Here is a 17,644-nt window from a genome sequence, read left to right as displayed (position 1 = left end):
ACCCAGCTAGCACATAACCATCTGAGAACCAATTTGAGGTGGTTTCAGTGATTCAGCATATCGTTTCATACAGGTTTCCTCATGGTTCTGTTTCAAGTAATGTTCTCAGAACACTTTCCATTAAAACTACAAGAAAACATTAGTAACGTTCAAATAACGTTATAAGACTGTTATTTGAAAAACATACACATTCTGTTATCAGCACCAACAAACTCTCTATAGCCTCTATCTTGTTAAGTTTGTTCAGGTGTGTGCTTGTTGAGTGCTTGTTTCCTTTGAAATGGGGTCTGTTTGAATCGACTAAAACAAACAGCTTTGTATGATTTTTAAAAAAACATGGTATGCTAGACCCATCCTTTACAAACTCTCATAGTCTCACGTCAGAATTAGATTGTCACATCTGCCGCCGCTCCCCCTCTCTGGCACTCGAGGTTGCCAGGCTGCTCATCATTACGCACACCTGTCACCATCATTACGCGCGCCAGTGCTTCATCGGATTCACCTGGACTCCATCACGTCATCGATTGCCTCCCCTCTATTTGTCACTCCCTCAGTTTCATTCCCATATCTGAATTGATGCTGTTTTGTTTCTCTTGTCCAGACACTGTTCTTGTTTAGTTTCATGTCTATTTATTATTAAATCCTCACCCTGTACTTGCTTCCAGTCTCTCAGCGTCTGTAGTTACGGAATCGTTACAGAATGCAGACACCACAATTGGAAGCATCAGGGAGTTTTTTTTTTTTTTTGGAGATGTTGGGTCCCGCTGCCGAAGCAACCGGGGATGCCTCAGCTGGCTTGTCAGGCTCCCATGCCTCAGCTGGCTTGTCAGGCTCCCATGCCTCAGCTGGCTTGTCAGGCTCCCATGCCTCAGCTGGCTTGTCAGGCTCCCATGCCTCAGCTGGCTTGTCAGGCTCCCATGCCTCAGCTAGCTCGAGAGGCTCATAAGCCTCGGTTGGCTCGACAGGCTCCCACGTCACCCCTCAGCCGACGTCTAATCATTACACACACCTGTCACCATCGTTAGTCGCACCAGCGCTTCACCGGACTCACCTGGACTCCATTACTCACTGTTGCCCCTAGAGGTCAGTTTCCACATCATCTTCCGACGTCCTCAGACATGGATGGACACCAAATACTGACTTTTATTACAGGTGACCTGCCTGCCATCCTGGTGGCGCAGTGTACTAATTCTATGGATAAAGAACAGAGGTTCAAAGTTTTGAATCTCACTGACGAAGTGCCAGAATAAAAAAAGAAATGGGTTTGCATGATTAATACCTAAGCAAATTAATTTCCAAGTGTCCTATCTGAGCTCAAAGCAGTTAACCTAAACTAACAATTTTATTCAACATTTTACTGAAAAATGTTCTCAGGGAACCATAGTAAAACGTTCTTAGAACTTCCCTGCAACCTAAAAATGTATGTTCCTAGAACAGGCAAAATAATCACTTCCGTTCTCAGAACGTTTAAAAACGTTACCGGTCAGGAAACTTATGGCTTCGTTCCCAGAACCAATGGGAAACCAAAATCTTACGTTCCCACAACTGTCAAGGAACCAAATGTGCTAGCTGGGTTTGTATTAAAACCCTACTTGTTGAGTTGGCGTATGTATTGTAGCGTTCGCGTACGTATAGTGGGCTCACAAGTGGCACAGCGGTCTAAGGCACTGTATCTCGGTGCTAGAGGCGTCACTACAGACCCTGGTTCGATTCCAGTCTGTATCACAACCGGCTGTGATTGGGAGTCCCATAGGGCGGCGCACAATTGGCCCAGCGTCATCCAGGTTAGGCCGTCATTGTAAATAAGAATGTGTTCTTAAATGGCTTGCCTAGTTAAATGAAATAGCACTTACATTAACATCTCAGGCTGTGTGGAAATTGTGTTTGCCAATAATATAATGCATGTAGCAAATAAATAATCAGCATCTATCACTAGTCTGATGTATTCAAGAGCTAGTGAAGTCATTTCCTACTCTACATAGTTATAGAGAGAGGGACGTGTACACCACACAAGGTGGCATGACAAACCTGGAATTGGTCAGTTTAAGTGATGGTCCTGCATGGCACACACACGTCTACACACAAACACAAACAAGGTGGCAAAGACACTCTGTGGCCACCAGAGACCCTACAAGACAGATTACCCAGCAGTCCGAGCTAATGTGCACATGGGAGGGACATCAGCGGCGTGATATTAATGTGGCCCCAATGTCCCAGGCTGCACTGGGCCCGGGCATGCCTCGCCTCGCCGGCTGGTTCCACTCACAGCTCTTATTGCCTCCCGATTGCCTTTTAATAGGCTAGTTTTTATTCATTCAGGGCTATTAAGGAAAGTTTGACTCCTCACCAGGGATCTTTGGGCTGAGGCCGAGCTGCCGGGCCCGGTGACAACACACATACACATTTACACACACACAGACACACAAACATGGGCATATGAGCACAGACGCTGCCACCAAAAACCATGAGAGGGTGAGAGAGAGAGAGAGAGAGAGAGAGAGAGAGAGAGAGGGGAGCAGGGGGAGGTTGTTGAGTTGATCAGTCTCCCGTGTCCGTGTGTGACTACATAAGCTGTGTTGTTTCAGTCAACTGAGACAGATGTGTGTGAGTGCGTGCGTGTGTGCGTGTGTGTGTGCAGACTGTGCTGTTTAAGTCAACTGAGACAGATGTGTGCGTGTGTGCGTGCAGACTGTGCTGTTTAAGTCAACTGAGACAGATGTGTGTGAGTGCGTGCGTGCGTGCGTGCAGACTGTGCTGTTTAAGTCAACTGAGACAGACGTGTGTGTGTGTGTGTGTGTGTGAGTGCATGCAGACCGTGTTGTTTCAGTCAACTGAGACTGATAATGTGCCTGTTAAACCTGGACTCTCAGATGCTTTAGGCTGTGTGTGACCAGGGTACGGAAGGACTGCATCACTTTCTTTCTCACATCTCCAGTCTCTTTGTCTTCTCTGGGTCTAGGCAGAGCTCACTTGTCCTGTACTATAGATTGTATTCAGTAGTCTTCATTTGGTAACATCCTGTTCAATAAGTTGCCATATGTATACACTCCCATCTGAGCATGTACTGAAGGCAATGACCCACTAGCATTAGTGAAGCGTTTTTTTGTCATGAATTTTGTTCTGGAGGAGGCTCTGCAGAGTGGTCACTAGCTTAAATTCATCAAAAAAGTTAGCTCATAACAGTGAACCTTTTCTGTGGGAAACATAGGGCAATTCTAGGTATTGTGGCATATTTTGGTTAAACTATCCCCAATTCAATGGAATTGCAAACCCTCTGCATTCTTCCATCACATGTGCAGTGCACTCTTCCATCACATGTACAGCCGATTCTCAAGATCTTGCACACTAATGAGATGCTATTGAGCCCACACTACTACACTGTCTGAGCCAAGGACTACATGCTTTCTGGTAAGTTTTGATTACAATACTGGATGGGGTGAATATATTTTATATGACCTACATGATTTTTTGTTAACTAGTAAATAGTAGCTTACAGCAAAGTGTGTTTAAATCATTTTTAACTTAACAATTTCTGCTAGTTAGTTTTTGCTACCATGTGGGTTTTAGCTTGCTTGAGCCTGTTAACTGAGGAGTGTTAATTCACCTGTTTCCATACATGTTTCATTTTAACACATTTATCTCACAAAGGAGTTGTTTAATCTAACTAATTAACTATTTATCTGTACATGAAATTGTATTTTATATTTTTTTTAACTAATTTTTTCTAATTTTTAAGGAAAATGCCACGGGCACTATCTGATGTGTGAAGACATTTCACTGCAGGTAATGTAGAAGGAAAAGCTCTGTACATTTGCAAATACTGTGCCAAATCATATGTGAAGAATCCAACTCAGATGCAGAATAATCTGGCCGAGTGCCTAAAGTTCCCTCAGCGCTCACAACAAGCAACCTCTGACAAAAGTCCCTCTACTTCTAATTCGAGGTGAAAATTATGAATCAGACACCTTATTGATAGCAACAGCTCACGGTCCTCCTGGAATCAGAAGGTTTTTTTGACTCAATGGAGGAACGTAGTCAGAGAAATGCTGATGAATGTCTTTCTCGAGCTGTGTATGCAACTGGTTCACATCTGATGCTCACAGGCAATGTGTATTGGAAGAGATTTCTGAATGTTCTTCGCCCAGCATACACCCCTCCAGCCAGACATGCTTTATCTACTCATTTGCTGGATGCAGAGTTCAACAGAGTTCAAGTGAACGTCAAGCAAATCATAGAGAAAGCAGACTGTATTGCAATCATCTCTGATGGGTGGTTGAATGTTTGTTGGCAATGAATAATTAACTACATCATCTCCACCCCTCAACCAGTATTCTATAAGAGCACAGACACACCGGTCTCTTCAATGCAGATGAGCTGAAGGCCCAAGTATGCTGGCAAGAGCATCCTGTTTGGTGTAGAGATCAACGAGGTTATGGTGTCATCACTACCGTGTCTCGCCACCTTGGCCTGGATGAGGGCAAGGTTCTTGGCAGTCTGGCGAAGTACACTTCCAAGCAAGGGCTTTGGGATGGAGATGTAATATGGCAGTCGTGCCAACATATCTCATCAGCCACCTGGTGGAAGGGACTTTGTGGATCTGAGGCTCTTTCCCCTGTTGCCTCCATCCTCCAAATCCCACCAACATCAGCCGCATCAGAGCGCAACTGGTCCTTGTTTGGGAACACACACACCCAAGCACGCAACAGGCTGACCAATACAAGGTTTGAAAAATTGGTGGCCATCCGGGCAAATTTGAGGCTTTTTGAGCCATCCTCAACAAGGTTGGAAAGTGACAGTGAAGATGAGGCCTCAGAGTCTGATGTTCAAGAGGTGGACATTGAGGAGGTCCAGAGAGAAGACATGGAAGCCTCAGAGGAAGATAACCAAAGCTTGGTATCATATTACACATGTATGTTGAAAACGTTTTTGGGAGATGTGATGGATCATTGGGGATCATTCAATATTCCCTTTCTTTTGTTGTTCAGTGAAATCAACTCATTTAATTAAAGTTCAATTCGTAAACTAAATAGTTTTTGGAAGGATTTAATCATTTGCAATTATGTCTACTTATGATAAGGTTTATGTTTGTCTCCATATGATATGGTAAATATATATAAAAAACATCTACATTTAAATGGTATTAATATTAATTTGCATATATTTCCGTTAATTCCCACGGAAAGTTTCCACCTCTGAATATTCCCGAAAATGTGCAACCCTAACCCTAACATTAACCACACTGCTAACCCTAATGCCCAACCCTAACCTTAAATTATTATTATTATTTTTACAATATAGCCAATTTTGACTTAAAGGGGAAATCGCTCAGTACTGTAACAGTGTTCTCTTCAGATGTGAAGTTGTCACCTCAGCTACTTTAACCCCACCCCCCCAAAACCATCATCATCACGCTACACTGAAGAGTCTGATAACTCATTAGAGACACATTCAACTGGAAAGGGAGAGAGAGTGGGGGTGACAAGGAGGGTACGCAGGCAAATTCAGTGTGGTCCCTTGAAATGTCTAGTTGAAATGAGTGTGGGTGTTGGCGGCTGGTGGATCAAACAGGGGGTTAATGGCGTTTCTCTTTGCCCACGAACAGACGCACACACAGACAGATACACATACACGCACACGCTCGCACACACATACCGAGAATAATCGGATTCCCACATGAACTATCTGTGGTGTTTCTGTGTGCATAGTGTGTGTGTAGGATCAGGCATTTATATGTGTGCGTGTGTGTGTGTGTGTGTGTGTGCGCGCTGTGGTAATGGGGTTGTGTTTGAATATAGTCTGAATATAACACAGTGAGCTGGTAATTAAACTACAGAGTTAAACAGCCATTCTAGTCTAAAGTGGGGTGATGATAATCCCCTGTTATACTGTGATTATGTTCTGTTGTGGAAGGAATGTGTTCTGATGCTTCAGATGTTGCTGTTGCTGTAGTGCTGCTGTTGCTGTAGTCCTGCTGTTGCTGTAGTGCTTCAGTTGCACTGTCAGTCTCCCCAAAAGGCTCAGGTGTGAGCCACACACACACACAGGAGGTCGATGAAGTCCATTATCCACACACACACACTGTAAAGCCCTTTTTCATGTGATGGAAAGTAGCATATAACTGCTATCCATTAGGACAAAAGGCTGCATCTGTGTTCGTGTGTACTTACATGGTCTCCATGGTGTGGTTCCTCCATTCTCCAGAGCGTAGCTGGTCCTGGGCCTGCTCCAGGTCAGAGATGGAGGTCTGGACTCTCAGAGACGGCTCGAGACCACGCTGTCTCTGAGCCCACACTTCCTCTGGCCCACGGAACGGACCCTAACACACAGGGGAAAGATGGGAAGCCATTATACAGACACCAGCGGGCATGACAAATACATCCCCAACATTCAAAACATTTTCCATTGATCAAACATGCTGTACTGTAAGTCAGAAGCCCTGCAGTGGTCTTTCCCGGTTTACATCTGTTCGATATCACGTCTTAATCAGAGGCACGCTTGTCTCTAGTCTCTCCCTCACTCTCTCCTTTCTCTGCATCTTTCTCCGTCTCTTTCCCTCTATCCCTCTTTCTATTTCTCCAACTCTTTCTATCATTCTCTTTCTTTCTTTCTTTCTTCTCTCTCTCTGATCCGTCCCCCCACAGGTAGTTATGGCTTAGCCAATTTAGTCTAATTCCTTCATCTAATTAGTAACTTTCCTTAGTCTTGGACTAGTTTAGTAACTTTCCTTGGTTACTAAAGCTTAGTAACTTTCCTTAGTCTACAGTAACTTTCCTTAGTTTAGTAACTATCTGTAGTCTACAGTATCTTTCCTTAGTAAATTAACTTTCCTTAGTCTACAGTAACTTTGCTTAATCTACAGTAACTTTCCTTAGTTTAGTTTACTAACTTTTCTTAGTCTAGTTTAGTACCTTTCCTTAGTCTATTTAAGCAACTTTCCTTAGTGTAGTTAAGTAGCTTTCTTTAGTTTGGCTAAGTAACTTTCCTTTGTGTAGTTTAGTAACTTTCCTTCGTGTAGTTAAGTAGCTTTCTTTATCCTAGTTAAGTAACTTTCCTTTGTGTAGTTTAGTAACTTTCCTTCATCTAGTTAAGTAACTTTCTTTAGTTTGGTTAAGTACCTTTTCTTTGTGTAGTTAAGTAACTTTCCTCAGTCTAGTTAAGTAACTTTCTTTAGTTTGGTTAAGTACCTTTTCTTTGTGTAGTTAAGTAACTTTCCTCAGTCTAGTTTAGTAACTTCTCCTTGTCTCCACTAACTTCCCGTAGTCCTTTAACTTTCCTTAGTCCTGTAACTTCTCTCAATGTGGTTGTGCTGTTCGGTAGCTGTTGTTTAGTGGAGTGACCTTCAGCTTTTGTTGCTGTTGGTTGGTTGGGGAGAGGAGCTAGCAGGGAGCCCCTGTCCTTGGTCCTATCACCACAGGATCAGCACCCTGGCCTGACCAGACCCAAACACTTCCCAAACAACCACCTCCACCTATCCATCACCACTGATGTTATCACACTGGGGACAGGCCTGGACTCACACTACTGGAGAACACACACACCAAGAACACTGGGAAACACAGGGAGGGAAAGACAGAGGAAGAGAGGGAGCGAGAGGGAGGGAGGGAGAGAAAGAGAGGGAGGGAGAGAAGTGGAGAGAAAAGGGGGACAATGAGACAAAGGGAGAGACTGGGAAAGATAAAGGGAAGGAGAGAAGAAGGGAGGGAGATAGAGAGGTTGGTAGAGGCAGTGGTAGGAAGTAATAGAGAGCGTGAGGGGGGAGGAGAAAGAGGGAGAGATAAAGAGAGGGATGAGGCAGAGGGAGGAGAGGAAATGGGGGTGAACCCTGTCCTTAGCGAGGGTAAAACACAGATAAATAATGTAGGCTCATCTCATCCATGGAGCAGTGTTAGACATCCCAGCCTTCTATAATGAATTCCTGTTAGCAAGAGCCAGATGGAGCCGGAGCAGGGTGTGTATAAGAGAGAGTGTGTGCGTGCATGTCTCTATGTGTATGCGTGTGTCTTTGTGTGTGTGTGTGTGTGCACCATCTCAGTGCCCGGGGTGAGGGACTCTGGGCTAATAAAAAGAGATGATCCACGCCTCATTTCTGCTCACTTATGTTTTACATTAATAGAAACCAATAATAGGAACCAGTTACCATAAAAGCCTTGGACCGTAAATAACACAAATGGCAAACGCTTCTCATCAAATCTTTCTCACAGCTGGACGAGATGACACGCCGGAATCCAGGGGTACTTAAAGAATTCTTCATCAAGGCTGTTTTAAATGGCGGAGTATTCCCTGGCGGAGGCCTGGTTTGATAGGCTCACTTTAATAGCGGCAGCTTGGGCTGACAGGACCTGCTGATCTGCCTGGATCGGAGGGTCTAAACGTCTTCCAGTGGCCCCGCGAGAGACACGCCGCCATGTTTTAATGATATCATTCTTTTTTAAGGGGAGTTTAAAGAATCATCTCACGGCACCACGCGCCCCCCTTTCATCATCCTCACCAGGGGGAGAGCTCCTCCGATCATTTCTATGACACTTTGTTATCCCCATCTCTGGAGCCTGATTGGACCAGTCAGAGGAAGTGAGTGAACACATCTGTTTCCTCTAAGAGGCCTGAGACTTTACAGATACACTGCTATACTAGTAGTAGGAGTACTGTTACTAAGTTCCTAGTAAGTCTTCTATACTAATACTGTTACTACTTCTATACAAATTTTGCCAGAGATAATTTTTTTGGTTGAGAAGTTTGCATATAACAGATTTATCAAATATCTTAACAAGGAAAGTCTGATATACAAACATCAGTATGGCTTCAGAAAATCTCACTCTCCCCTACATGGCTGTTACTTACTTCATTGAAATACAAGAGGCAAATGACCGCAAAGATCATACATTAGATATTTTTTATATATATTAATTTCATAATTCAGACAACAGCTACGTCACAAATATTCAAGAACAACCCACTCTCAATTCTGAATGACCTACAGAGGCCCTATGATCTGGAACTCATACTCGCCTGATTCTGCCAAGCTATCCCTGTCGTTGTTTAAAAAGGCACATACTGTCCATCACAGTTCTACACCGCAGTAGCTTGACTGTCTGTTTAGATTTTCTATTCCTTTATCTCTTTTGCGTCTAGTTTTTATTTTATTGTTTGTTTGTCCACACTGCAGAATCTGTGTGATTTAAGCCCTTTTGGGCTTTTCCCCTATTGGTCATACTGTTGTTGTTTTTTTTACTGTTACAAACTGTCCTTCTATTTGTGCAAACAAACTAAACTAGAAAGAATGCTATACTGGTACTAATATTGTTACTATTAGGACTGCAATACTGATACTACGTTTCTAATACGATTACTATACTGCTACTAAGTTACTAATACGATTACTATACTGCTACTAAGTTACTAATACGATTACTATACTGCTACTAAGTTACTATTACGATTAGTATACTGCTACTAAGTTACTAATCCGATTACTATACTGCTACTATGTTACTAATCCGATTACTATACTTCTACTAGGTTACTAATCCGATTACTATACTGCTACTAATACCGTTACTAATAAGACTGAAATACTGGTACTAATACTGTTACTAATAAGACTGATATACTGATACTAATACTGTTACTAGTAAGACTGATATACTGCTACTAAGTTACTAATACGATTACTATACTGCTACTAAGTTACAAATATGCTTAATATACTGCTACCTAGTTACTAATACGATTACTATACTGCTACAAAGTTACTAATACGATCACTACACTGATACTAATACTGTTACTGCTAAGACTGCTATAACAGTACTAATACTGTTACTAATAAGACTGATATACTGGTACTAATACTGTTACTAGTAAGACTGCTATACTGCTACTAATTTACTAATATGATTACTATACTGCTACTAGGTTACTAATATGATTACTATACTGCTACTAAGTTACTAATATGATTACTATACTGCTACTAAGTTATTAATACAATTACTATACTGCTACTAGGTTACTAATACGATTACTATACTGCTACTAAGTTACTAATCCGATTACTATACTACTACTAAGTTACTAATCCGATTACTATACTGCTACTATGTTACTAATCTGATTACTATACTGCTACTAGGTTACTAATACGATTACTATACTGCTACTAATACCGTTACTAATAAGAATGAAATACTGGTACTAATACTGTTACAAATAAGACTGATATACTGATACTAATACTGTTACTAGTAAGACTGATATACTGCTACTATGTTACTAATCCGATTACTATACTGCTACTAATACCGTTACTAATAAGACTGAAATACTGGTACTACTACTGTTACTAGTATGACTGATATACTGCTACTAAGTTACTAATATGATTACTATACTGTACTAAGTTACTAATACGATTAATATACTGCTACCTAGTTACTAATATGATTACTATACTGCTACTAAGTTACTAATACGATCACTATACTGCTACCTAGTCACTAATACGATTACTATACTGCTACAAAGTTACTAATACGATCACTACACTGATACTAATACTGTTACTGCTAAGATTGCTATAACAGTACTAATACTGTTACTAATAAGACTGATATACTGGTACTAATACTGTTACTAGTAAGACTGCTATACTGCTACTAAGTTACTAATACGATTACTATACTGCTACTAAGTTACAAATATGCTTAATATACTGCTACCTAGTTACTAATACGATTACTATACTGCTACAAAGTTACTAATACGATCACTACACTGATACTAATACTGTTACTGCTAAGACTGCTATAACAGTACTAATACTGTTACTAATAAGACTGATATACTGGTACTAATACTGTTACTAGTAAGACTGCTATACTGCTACTAATTTACTAATATGATTACTATACTGCTACTAGGTTACTAATATGATTACTATACTGCTACTAAGTTACTAATATGATTACTATACTGCTACCAAGTTATTAATACGATTACTATACTGCTACTAGGTTACTAATACGATTACTATACTGCTACTAAGTTACTAATCCGATTACTATACTGCTACTAAGTTACTAATCCGATTACTATACTGCTACTATGTTACTAATCCGATTACTATACTGCTACTAGGTTACTAATACGATTACTATACTGCTACTAATACCGTTACTAATAAGAATGAAATACTGGTACTAATACTGTTACTAATAAGACTGATATACTGATACTAATACTGTTACTAGTAAGACTGATATACTGCTACTATGTTACTAATCCGATTACTATACTGCTACTAATACCGTTACTAATAAGACTGAAATACTGGTACTACTACTGTTACTAGTACGACTGATATACTGCTACTAAGTTACTAATATGATTACTATACTGTACTAAGTTACTAATACGATTAATATACTGCTACCTAGTTACTAATATGATTACTATACTGCTACTAAGTTACTAATACGATCACTATACTGCTACCTAGTCACTAATACGATTACTATACTGCTACAAAGTTACTAATACGATCACTACACTGATACTAATACTGTTACTGCTAAGATTGCTATAACAGTACTAATACTGTTACTAATAAGACTGATATACTGGTACTAATACTGTTACTAGTAAGACTGCTATACTGCTACTAAGTTACTAATACGATTACTATACTGCTACTAGGTTACTAATACGATTACTATACTGCTACTAAGTTACTAATACTATTATTATACTGCTACTATGTTACTAATCCGATTACTATACTGCTACTAATACCATTACTAATAAGACTGAAATACTGGTACTAAGTTACTAATACAATTACTATACTGCTACTAGGTTACTAATATGATTACTATACTGCTACTAAGTTACTTATATGATTACTATACTGCTACTAAGTTATTAATACGATTACTATGCTGCTACTAGGTTACTAATATGATTACTATACTGCTACTAAGTTACTAATCCGATTACTATACTGCTACTAAGTTACTAATCCGATTACTATACTGCTACTATGTTACTAATCCGATTACTATACTGCTACTAGGTTACTAATATGATTATTGTTACGAATAAGACTGAAATACTGGTTCTAATACTGTTACTAATAAGACTGATATACTGATACTAATACTGTTACTAAGTTATTAATATGATTACTATACTGCTACTAAGTTACTAATACGATTACTATACTGCTACTAAGTTACTAAGATTACTATACTACAAAGTTACTAATATGATCACCACACTGATACTAATACTGTTACTGCTAAGATTGCTATAACAGTACTAATACTGTTACTAATAAGACTGATATACTGGTACTAATACTGTTACTAGTAAGACTGCTATACTGCTACTAAGTTACTAATACGATTACTATACTGCTACTAATACCGTTACTAATAAGAATGAAATACTGGTACTAATACTGTTACTAATAAGACTGATATACTGATACTAATACTGTTACTAGTAAGACTGATATTCTGCTACTATGTTACTAATCCGATTACTATACTGCTACTAATACCGTTACTAATAAGACTGAAATACTGGTACTAATACTGTTACTAATAAGACTGATATACTGATACTAATACTGTTACTAATAAGACTGATATACTGGTACTAATACTGTTACTAGTAAGACTGCTATACTGCTACTAAGTTATTAATACAATTACTATACTGCTACTAGGTTACTAATACGATTACTATACTGCTACTAAGTTACTAATACGATTACTATACTGCTACTAAGTTACTAATACGATTAATATACTGCTTCTAAGTTACTAATCCGATTACTATACTGCTACTAAGTTACTAATACGATTACTATACTGCTACTATGTTACTAATCCGATTACTATACTGCTACTAATACCGTTACTAATAAGACTGAAATATTGGTACTAATACTGTTACTAATAAGACTGATATACTGATACTAATACTGTTACTAGTAAGACTGCTATACTGCTACTAAGTTACTAATACGATTACTATACTGCTACTAAGTTACTAATATGATTACTATACTGCTACTAGGTTACTAATACGATTACTATACTGCTACTATGTTACTAATCCGATTACTATACTGCTACTAGGTTACTAATACGATTACTATACTGCTACTAATACTGTTACTGCTAAGATTGCTACAACAGTACTAATAATGTTACTAGTAAGACCGCTATACTGATACTAAGATATACTGGTACTAATACTGTTACTAATAAGTATGATATACTGGTACTAATAATGTTACTAGTAAGACTGCTATACTGATACTAAGATATACTGGTACTAATACTGTTACTAATAAGAATCATATACTGGTATTAATAATGTTACTAGTAAGACTGCTATACTGATACTAAGATACTAATACGAGTACTATACTGGTACCATACTGTTAATAATCTAACTAGTGTTTTGCTCGTTACTGCTATACTGTTACTATAATAACACTAATAAGACAACTATACTGGTACTATACTGGTACTATACTGGTACTATACTGGTACTATACGGGTACTATAATGATACTAATAAGACACCTATACTGGTACTATACTAGTACTATACTGGTACTATACGGGTACTATAATGATACTAATAAGACACCTATACTGGTACTATACTGGTACTAATACTGTTACTGGTAAGACTGACATACTGGTACTAATACTGTTACTAGTAAGACTGCTATACTGCTACTAAGTTCAAATCAAATCAAATTTTATTTGTCACATACACATGGATAGCAGATGTTAATGCGAGTGTAGCGAAATGCTTGTGCTTCTAGTTCCGACAATGCAGTAATAACCAACAAGTAATCTAACTAACAATTCCAAAACTACTGTCTTATACACACAAGTGTAAGGGGATAAAGAATATGTACATAAAGATATATGAATGAGTGATGGTACAGAGCGGCATAGGCAAGATACAGTAGATGGTATCGAGTACAGTATATACATATGAGATGAGTATGTAAACAAAGTGGCATAGTTAAAGTGGCTAGTGATACATGTATTACATAAAGATGCAGTAGATGATATAGAGTACAGTATATACGTATACATATGAGATGAATAGTGTAGGATATGTAAACATTATATTAGGTAGCATTGTATAGTTACTAATATGATTACTATACTGCTATTAAGTTACTCATTTGATTACTATACTGCTACTAATACTGTTACTGCTAAGATTGCTATTACAGTACTAATACTGTTACTAATAAGACTGATATACTGATACTAATACTGTTACTAGTAAGACTGATATACTGCTACTAAGTTACTAATACGATTACTATACTGCTACTAGGTTACTAATACGATTACTATACTGCTACTAAGTTACTAATATGCTTAATATACTGCTACCTAGTTACTAATACGATTACTATACTGCTACTAAGTTACTAATACGATTACTATACTGCTACTAAGTTACTAATCCAATTACTATACTGCTACTAATACTGTTACTGCTAAGATTGCTACAACGGTACTAATACTGTTACTAATTAGAACGATATACTGATACTAATACTGTTACTAGTAAGACTGATATACTGCTATTATGTTACTAATCCGATTACTATACTGCTACTAATACCGTTACTAATAAGACTGAAATACTGGTACTACTACTGTTACTAGTAAGACTGATATACTGCTACTAAGTTACTAATATGATTACTATACTGTACTAAGTTACTAATACGATTAATATACTGCTACCTAGTTACTAATATGATTACTATACTGCTACTAAGTTACTAATACGATCACTATACTGCTACCTAGTTACTAATACGATCACTACACTGATACTAATACTGTTACTGCTAAGATTGCTATAACAGTACTAATACTGTTACTAATAAGACTGATATACTGGTACTAATACTGTTACTAGTAAGACTGCTATACTGCTACTAAGTTACTAATACGATTACTATACTGCTACTAGGTTACTAATATGATTACTATACTGCTACTAAGTTACTAATACTATTACTATACTGCTACTATGTTACTAATCCGATTACTATACTGCTACTAATACCGTTACTAATAAGACTGAAATACTGGTACTAAGTTACTAATACAATTACTATACTGCTACCTAGTTACTAATATGATTACTATACTGCTACTAAGTTACTAATACAGATCACTATACTGCTACCTAGTCTACTAGCAGCCAGATCACTACACTGATACTAATACTGTTACTGCTAAGATTGCTATAACAGTACTAATACTGTTACTAATAAGACTGATATACTGGTACTAATACTGTTACTAGTAAGACTGCTATACTGCTACTAAGTTACTAATACGATTACTATACTGCTACTAGGTTACTAATATGATTACTATACTGCTACTAAGTTACTAATACTATTACTATACTGCTACTATGTTACTAATCCGATTACTATACTGCTACTAATACCGTTACTAATAAGACTGAAATACTGGTACTAAGTTACTAATACAATTACTATACTGCTACTAGGTTACTAATACGATTACTATACTGCTACTAAGTTACTTATTTGATTACTATACTGCTACTAAGTTATTAATGCGATTACTATACTGCTACTAGGTTACTAATACGATTACTATACTGCTACTAAGTTACTAATCCGATTACTATACTGCTACTAAGTTACTAATCCGATTACTATACTGCTACTATGTTACTAATACGATTATTGTTACTAATAAGACTGAAATACTGGTACTAATACTGTTACTAATAAGACTGATATACTGATACTAATACTGTTACTAAGTTATTAATCCGATTACTATACTGCTACTAAGTTACTAATATGATTACTATACTGTTACTAAGTTACTAATACGATTACTATACTGCTACTAAGTTACTAATATGCTTAATATACTGCTACCTAGTTACTAATACGATTACTATACTGCTACAAAGTTACTAATATGATCACTACACTGATACTAATACTGTTACTGCTAAGATTGCTATAACAGTACTAATACTGTTACTAATAAGACTGATATACTGGTACTAATACTGTTACTAGTAAGACTGCTATACTGCTACTAAGTTACTTATTTGATTACTATACTGCTACTAAGTTATTAATGCGATTACTATACTGCTACTAGGTTACTAATACGATTACTATACTGCTACTAAGTTACTAATCCGATTACTATACTGCTACTAAGTTACTAATCCGATTACTATACTGCTACTATGTTACTCATCCGATTACTATACTGCTACTAGGTTACTAATACGATTATTGTTACTAATAAGACTGAAATACTGGTACTAATACTGTTACTAATAAGACTGATATACTGATACTAATACTGTTACTAAGTTATTAATATGATTACTATACTGCTACTAAGTTACTAATACGATTACTATACTGCTACTAAGTTACTAATATGCTTAATATACTGCTACCTAGTTACTAATACGATTACTATACTGCTACAAAGTTACTAATATGATCACTACACTGATACTAATACTGTTACTGCTAAGATTGCTATAACAGTACTAATACTGTTACTAATAAGACTGATATACTGGTACTAATACTGTTACTAGTAAGACTGCTATACTGCTACTAAGTTACTAATACGATTACTATACTGCTACTACTACCGTTACTAATAAGAATGAAATACTGGTACTAATACTGTTACTAATAAGACTGATATACTGATATGAATACTGTTACTAGTAAGACTGATATACTGCTACTATGTTACTAATCCGATTACTATACTGCTACTAATACCGTTACTAATAAGACTGAAATACTGGTACTAATACTGTTACTAATAAGACTGATATACTGATACCAATACTGTTACTAATAAGACTGATATACAGGTACTATTACTGTTACTAGTAAGACTGCTATACTGCTACTAAGTTACTAATACGATTACTATACTGCTACTAGGTTACTAATACGATTACTATACTGCTACTAAGTTACTAATACGATTACTATACTGCTATTAAGTTACTAATACGATTAATATACTGCTTCTAAGTTACTAATACGATTACTATACTGCTACTAAGTTACTAATACGATTACTATACTGCTACAAAGTTACTAATATGATCACTACACTGATACTAATACTGTTACTGCTAAGATTGCTATAACAGTACTAATACTGTTACTAATAAGACTGATATACTGGTACTAATACTGTTACTAGTAAGACTGCTATACTGCTACTAAGTTACTAATACGATTACTATACTGCTACTAATACCGTTACTAATAAGAATGAAATACTGGTACTAATACTGTTACTAATAAGACTGATATACTGATACTAATACTGTTACTAGTAAGACTGATATACTGCTACTATGTTACTAATCCGATTACTATACTGCTACTAATACCGTTACTAATAAGACTGAAATACTGGTACTAATACTGTTACTAATAAGACTGATATACTGATACCAATACTGTTACTAATAAGACTGATATACTGGTACTATTACTGTTACTAGTAAGACTGCTATACTGCTACTAAGTTACTAATACGATTACTAT

General features: G+C 37.3%; 1 protein-coding gene across 1 annotated transcript in view; it reads right to left on the bottom strand.

Moving 5' to 3' along the window:
• Positions 1 to 17,644, bottom strand: part of spata17 (spermatogenesis associated 17) — a 66,295-nt gene that overhangs the window by 30,330 nt on the left and 18,321 nt on the right. The window contains exon 8 of the mRNA XM_042325492.1: positions 6,168 to 6,316. Within this exon, the coding sequence (XP_042181426.1) occupies positions 6,168 to 6,316 (149 nt within the window). The remainder of the gene's footprint in view (positions 1 to 6,167; positions 6,317 to 17,644) is intronic.

This window comes from Oncorhynchus tshawytscha, linkage group LG08 (assembly GCF_018296145.1).
Source record: "Oncorhynchus tshawytscha isolate Ot180627B linkage group LG08, Otsh_v2.0, whole genome shotgun sequence".
In the NCBI taxonomy this organism is placed as follows: Eukaryota; Metazoa; Chordata; class Actinopteri; order Salmoniformes; family Salmonidae; genus Oncorhynchus; species Oncorhynchus tshawytscha.
This window is presented reverse-complemented; position numbering and strand designations above follow the sequence as displayed.